General features: G+C 39.2%; 1 protein-coding gene across 4 annotated transcripts in view; it reads right to left on the minus strand.

Annotated features, from left to right (window-relative positions):
- LOC143039362 (uncharacterized) overlaps positions 1-7,500 on the minus strand; it is a 243,045-nt gene that overhangs the window by 48,547 nt on the left and 186,998 nt on the right. For all 4 annotated transcript variants that reach the window (XM_076209255.1, XM_076209257.1, XM_076209254.1 and 1 more), the window contains exons 6-7: positions 3,449-3,550; positions 2,408-2,500 (exon numbers count right to left, since the gene is read on the minus strand). In XM_076209255.1, coding sequence (XP_076065370.1) covers positions 2,408-2,500; positions 3,449-3,550 — 195 coding nt within the window. The remainder of the gene's footprint in view (positions 1-2,407; positions 2,501-3,448; positions 3,551-7,500) is intronic.

Here is a 7,500-nt window from a genome sequence, read left to right on the forward strand (position 1 = left end):
TCCTGACGTAGTCCTATGAACTGAGCTTTACTGAAATCGGGTATTTTAGAAACAAGTATCTATTCTATTTTTTTTTAGGAGTTTGGATGTAACTAAGTTGTGATCGCTATTTGCAACAGTTTCACCGACTTCTACATCAGTTACCATGCTTTCGCGGCTAGTGATCAATAGATCGAGTAAGTTTCCATATCTTGTGGGCTCTTTTACATGCTGAATTAAGTAATTGTCACCAAGAAAATCAATCAAGCGACTACCTATATGGCCATGTTCAAGGGTCATTCAATCAATGTCAGTAAAATCGAAATCACCCATTATCAATAAATCCTGGTTGCAGAAACTAGACAGTTCTTGAAATAACAGTTTGTCGTCTGCTAATATTAATGTCTTTGGCCTATATATTACACCTACATTCATTTTTTTGTCCATTTATTTGGGTTAATTCTACCCACAAACTATCATATGTATCCTATTTCACTTTCTCTAAAACACAAGCATGAACATTGTTTTTAACGTACAACAGAACATCCCCACCTTTCTTGTGGTTTCTATCCTGATGAAAGTGTTTAAATCCCGCAATATTAAATTCAGCTTCGAACTCTGTACCATTTAACAATGTCTCGGTTATTCCTATCATATCGAGATTTTCGCTTTTGACATACGCCTGTATTTCTTGAAATTTGTTCCTAATACTATGAGCATTAAAGTACATGGTTTCAAGAAACTCGTGATTATTTCTTTTTGACATATTTTGAGTTTCAATATCATGTCTTACATTATCATTTTGTTTTTTATTTATACTTTGCTCTATATTATTATTTGGTCCTTCACTGACATTCAAGGCCTCAGTAACATTTCTCCCATCAAAATTAACATTTCCCCCATCACGGACATCTGGTCGATCACGGTCATCCGATCTCTTTTGTACACTTTGTCCCCCTACGTCTCCGTGATTCACACCGGCCTCCCGTCGTTCATTGACATTCTGTCAGGCATCCCTTCCTAAAATTATATTTTGTCCTCCAGTGACATTATATCCTACCATGATATTTTTTCCTCCACTATCATTACATCCCATCGTGATCTTTTGTCTTCCACTATCGTTACATCCCATCGTGATATTTTGGCTTTCATCGACATTCTGTCCTGCATCCCTTCCTAAAATTATATTTTGTCCTCCACTGACATTATATCCTACCGTGATATTTTATCCTCCAGTATCATTACATCCTATTGTGATATTTTGTCCTCCACTATCATTACATCCCATCGTGATCTTTTGTCCTCCACTGTCATTACATCCCATTGTGACATTTTGTCCTTTGACATTACATCCTAATGTAACATTTCGTCCTCTATCGACAGTATATCCTAAATATATATTTAGTTCTATACCGGCATATTGTTCTACATTAATGCTATACTCTGTACTGTTTTCCCAAGTACACTATATTTCCCCTTCCCTTTGGACTTCTGCCCCAAAAAAGGAACTAGTTCATTACAAACTCCCACAATGAGGTTTGTAAGAACATATTTGCCTCTTCGGGTAAGGTGGATCCCATCAGAAGCGTAAAGGTCATGGCGCCTAGAAAAGAGATACCAAGGATCAAGAAAATGATATCCCAATTGTGTGCACAACTACGATATCCTATCATTGATCCGTATGGCTCTACTGTTCCAACATGAGCCTGCGTAGATCCTCGGGAGGATCCCACAGACTACGTGACGGCTCCCACGTTCCTTCATCTGCTGAAGGAGGACCCTGTAATTCCGAACAAGTTCCTCTGATCTCACCCTACCTACATCGTTACTTCCCGTATATATATATATATATATATATATATATATATATATATATATATATATATGTACATATATATATACTGTATATGTATATATATGTACATATATATATATATATATGTACATATACATATGTATATATATATGTATATATATATATGTATATGTGTGTGTGTGTGCATATATATATATATATATGTATGTGTGTGTGTGTGTGTGTGTGTGTGTGTGTGTGTGTGTGTGTGTTCGCAATAATTACTAATATTAAACATTTTGCGACAAATTCACTCTTGGAATATAAATACATATTAGAGACCGAAATAAACTGATTCCGATCTTCGTTTTTCCGCAACGGCATTGAGAGTTCCTGTTGAGAATAACGTGGTTGGTGAATCATCATGAGCACAAAGGAGAAACATGGCTGTTTTGTGAGCGCAATGACAGTGACTACTCTGTTGTTTGCCCAGATGATGCCTACTGGTTACAGGAAGTGGAAGGAAGGACAGTTTGTCCATCCTTCCACGAGCGCTCTTATAACCATGGAAGATTTCACGTAGTGGGCTGAAACCTACGATCTCATAGTCGGGAGACAGACACCCTTTCGTACCTTGCCAGGGGGGCAGTTGGTTTCATTGGGGCAATAGCAGCGGCAGTTGTTCTCGTCGTACTTCTGATAACTCTTGCAGTGCTCTTGTCGCTCCTGGAAGAAGAAATGAACTTAGCGCTAGGTTGGACCAACCACCACCTCCCTCCCCCTGACTCCTTCTTCTCAAGACCATCGGTACAAGTACTCTAACTCTAAGCCTTGAAACCAAATGATAAAGACATGTTCAATAGAGGAAATGCAGCTATGTATGGCATGAAGGCTACAACGCCGCGTCCAAATGACCCTTCAGGGCCAAACAGCTGTTGCAGCCTCCAGGGTTTTGATGTGTAGCCCGTGCATGACGATGTTACTCCGCTTAGAGAAACATCATGGCTTTGGTAGGGTTAGCCAGGATGTTGCTCTGCTCAGAGAAATCTGGCCTTGGTAGGCTGAGCCAAGAATTGCTTTCAACTAGCGGGATGCACCTAATGCCGTTTGACAATCTGGGGTTATTGAAATATAGGGATTGTATATTTAGTATTCTAATAAACCATCGCCTCCTCTCCATGTCGTCTTGCGTACAACTCCTTTCTAGTTGAGTGGCGGGACTCGTCGGTTAGTCACACTCGGCGCCAGTCGACCTATTAAGAAAGTGGATACAACGGCGAGAGGGAATTAATTTGAGTTTATAGATCGAGAACCTGGTGGGATCCCCACAACGAAAATAATTGTAGGCGTCGCCGAGCGACTTCACTCTGCTGAGAGAAACTCTTCCCCTCTCGCGCAGATCGGCGGGTCCTCCTGTGGCATACATGCTAGGCTACCTCGCACGATCTGTACTCAAAACATGTCTTTGCTTGCGTGGAAAAGGCTTTGGCACCCCTGGCATTACTTTGTGTATTTCCTGATAATGAAATTTGGCAAAAAACATAGTAATTGCAACAAAGTGTGTATGTGCGTTTGTGTGTATGTGTTTATGCGCATGCTTGTAGATTTGGGAAGAGGGATGGATTCAGTATTCCAGAGGCGTTTATTTTTCCGGAGCTGATAGTGGGCACCCACCCTGCATGCGCATGTGCATTCCATATGCATCTCGATCCTCTTGGTCACGAGTGTGTTGCGGACCCGGTACTTGGAGCGGGACGTATTGTCGATGGCCATGACCTACCGGGGGAGACAAACAACGAAAAAGTTACATGGCGGAATCGAAGAATCGCTCTTTCGTCTGTCATGCTGCACTTGATTAACTTTCAAATGTGCAGAGCTGGAGTATAGTCTGTGAAATAGAGTGCAGTAAATACAAAACATTAATCTATTTCTGCTTCACGTATACATTGTCGAAATTCAATGAAGGGTAAAATATTGTGAATATGAATAACAGAGCTATCCAACTTTTGGAATATCGAATCTCAAGTTTTTATCTTATTTACTTTTTTCTCCTTCAGGTATGACATCCCTCCCCATGTGGACGTCCTTTATACTGTATGTGTGTGTGTGTGTGTGTGTGTGTGTGTGTGTGTGTGTGTGTGTGTGTGTGTGTGTGTGCGTGTGTGCGTGCGTGTGTGTGTGTGTGTGTGTGTGTGTGTGTGTGTGTGTGTGTGTGTGTGCGTGTGTGTGTGTGTGTGTGTGTGTGTGCGTGTGTGTGTGTGTGTGTGTGTGTGTGTGTGTGTGTGTGTGTGTGCGTGCGTGTGTGTGTGTGTGCGTGTGTGTGCGTGTGTGTGTGTGTGTGTGTGTGTGTGTGTGTGTGTGGTGGTGTATGTGTGCGTGGTGTGTGTGTGTGTGTGTGTGTGTGTGCGTGTGTGTGCGTGGTGTGTGTGTGCGTGTGTGTGTGCGTGGTGTGTGTGTGTGTGTGTGTGTATGTGTGTGTGTGTGTATGTGTGTGTGTGTGTGTGTGTGTGTGTGTGTGTGTGTGTGTGTGTGTGTGTGTGTGTGTGTGTGTGTGTGTGTGTGTGTGTGTGTGTGTGTGTGTGTGTGTGTGTGTGTGTGTGTGTGTGTGTGTGTGTGTGTGTGTGTGTGTGTGTGTGTGTGTGTGTGTGTGTGTGTGTGTGTGTATGTGTTTGTGTGTGTGTATGTGTGTGTGTGTGTGTATGTGTGTGTGTGTGTGTGTGTGTGTGTATGTGTGTGTGTGTGTGCGTGCGTGCGTGTGTGTGTGTGTGTGTGTGTGTGTGTGTGTGTGTGTGTGTGTGTGTGTGTGTGTGTGCGTGTATTTACCTAGTTGTATTTTATGGGAAGGGGAGCTATGCTCATGGTGTCCCGTCTTCATATCTCGTTTTATCTAGACTGTTTTTAAATTCGTGTATCGTTTTTGCACACACCACATTCTCATCTAACTTGTTCCAAACGTCTATTACCCTATGGGGAAAGCTGTTCTTTTTCAGGTCTCTTCCATAACTGTCTTTCTTGATTTTTCTTTCCTTGTCCTCTTGTATCTCTACTATCCCATTTTATTAGATCCTCTCTATCAATAGTTTCTATGCCTTTCATGATTTTATAAATAGTTATCAAGTCTCCTCTCTCTCTTTTTTGCTCTAATGTCTGTAGCTTAAGTTTTGCTAGTCTCTCTTCATATGATAGTTTTGAGAGTGTTGGTACCAATTTCATAATTGCTCTTTGTATTCTTTCAAGTTTTGTTATTTTTTGTACTTGGTGACCACGTCGTCACTGCATACTTCAATCTTGGTCTTATCAAAGTGACTAGTATTTTCTTCACCATTTCTTCGTCCAGGTATGTAAATGCCACTTTGATTATTCTTATTAAATTATAAGTTTCTCCAAAATTTTTGTTTATATGTTTCTCAGGGGACATATTATTCATAATAATGACTCCCAGGTCCTTCTCATTTTCTACTTTTTTAATTTCTTCCTCTCCTAATTTATATGATCCCACTATTCTTTTTTTGCTTTTTTCCAAATTCCATTATACTACACTTATTAATATTGAATTCCATCCCCCACTTCCTACTCCACACCCATACTTTGTTGAGATCACTCTGCAGCGACTCACAATCTTCTACAGTATTTACTTTTTTCAACAATTTTGCATCGTCCGCAAAGAAGCTCATATAACTTTCAATTCATTCATCCATATCATTAATATATATAGTAAACATTTTTGGGGCCAGAACTGTTCCTTGTGGAACTCCACAAATAACTTCATCCCAATTAGAATGTTTGTCTCTTATCACCACTCTCATTTTTCTTTCATGCAAGAAGTCTTCTATCTACTTCAGCAGTTTGCCCTGTATTCCTCCTGCAGTTTCTAATTTCTTTAGCAATTTCTTATGTGGTACCTCATCAAAAGCTTTTTTCAGGTCAAGAAATGCACAATCAGCCCATCCATCTCTTTCTTGTATTACATCTATTAGCCTTGAATAGAAACAAGTTTGTGACGCATGATCGTCCTTGTCTAAATCCAAATTGCCTTGGATTTAGTACGTTCTTTTTTTTCCAAATGCCTTACCCATCTAATTTTGATAATTGTTTCACAAATTTTAGCTATCGTACTTGTAAAAGAGACTATAGTTAGTAGGGTCTTCCTTGTTTCCCCCTTTATATATTGGCACTATATTTGCTCTTTTCCAATCTTCTGGAACTTTTCCTTCTTTCAATGAATTGCTTATTAGGCTATGTATTTTGTCTGTTAGTTCATTCCTGCATTCTCTAAAAATCCAGTTTGCCATTTCATCTGGTCCATGCGATTTTCTGACATCGAGCTTACTCAAGTGATTCGTTATTTCATTCCTTGTTACTTCTATCTCTTTCATAGGGGGGACTTCCTCCTCCCACTCGATATCTCTAGGTTGTATGTTCTCCCTCGTAAACACCGATTTAAAATGCTTGTTCATAATTTCTGCCATTTCTATTTCCTCTGTGTATTCAACTCCTCCTTGTCGTAGTTTCTCTAATTCTTGTTTGTTTTTGAGGTTGTTGTTTACAAATCTGTAAAATAGTTTTGGTTGATCTTTACATTTTTCTATGATATCTTTTTCGCATTTTATCTTTTCTTCTCAGCACACTTGTACATATTCATTTCTATAAGTAGTATATATTTTCAATTTTTCAGGTCTTTTGTCTTTCTTCCATTTTATCCAAGCTTTATCTCGTTTGTCTTTTAACTCCCTACATCTTTTGTTGTACCAACACTTTACATATCCTTTTTCTTGCTTGTGTCTTGGAGCATACTTTTCCACTCCTTCTTTATAAATTTTTGTCAAAATATTCTATTTCTCTTTTATTGTTGTTTCCTCTTTGTGTATCCTTTCCCAGTCTGCTTTTTGAAAAAATTCTCTTATTTTATCCAAATTTGTTTTTCCATACATCAATCTTCCCTTTCTCTATTGTTCGTTTTTTCCATGCTTTTTTTTCTTATTTAGTTCCAGTTCAACCAATATGCGGTCACTTTTACTTATTGGTGTCTTATATTCAATCTTGTCCACTATTTCGGGTTCTGATGTGATTATTAGCTCGATGGTTCTTCCTCATTTCTATACCTAGTATTCTCTTGTATCCATTGCGTCATTGTATGTTCTATAACCATATCAAGTAGTACATTTCCCCATAGGTTGTCTCCACCCTTCACTATCATCTCTTCCCAGCAGATTTCTTTACAGTTAAAGTCACCCATTATAACTATTCTTCCTTCATCTTCCATTATCTTATTTAGTGTTATCCTGGTGTCTTCTAACATATTTTTGTGTTCTTTCTCTTTCCACGAAGCCGTTTTAGGAGGCACATAATTTACTACAAACTTCCTGCTCTTCTCATCCACTTCCTCCACTTCCATCATAATCATCTCTACTCTATTCTTTCCATATGCAACATTCCTCAAATTTATATCCTTCTTAGCCAGGAACATAACCCCAACCCCTTGTTTTACCTCTCTGTTTCTAATCCAATAATTATATGGACCATATCCTACACTGTTGGGTGGTAGTGGACCTTTCAATTCTGTCTCAACAATTCCCATTATGTCCGGTTCTTTTTTCATCAGTTCGTTCAAGCCTGTTATTAAGCCATCTATGTTTGTGTAAGACACTTTTAATTTTCTTCCACTTCCATCGTGTTTTCTGTTTCCCTTCCGTTTTTCTCTGCTATGAACAATTTCCTCAGTTTTA

Source organism: Oratosquilla oratoria, chromosome 26 (assembly GCF_046742065.1).
Source record: "Oratosquilla oratoria isolate Oo_2021 chromosome 26, ASM4674206v1, whole genome shotgun sequence".
Lineage (NCBI taxonomy): Eukaryota > Metazoa > Arthropoda > Malacostraca > Stomatopoda > Squillidae > Oratosquilla > Oratosquilla oratoria.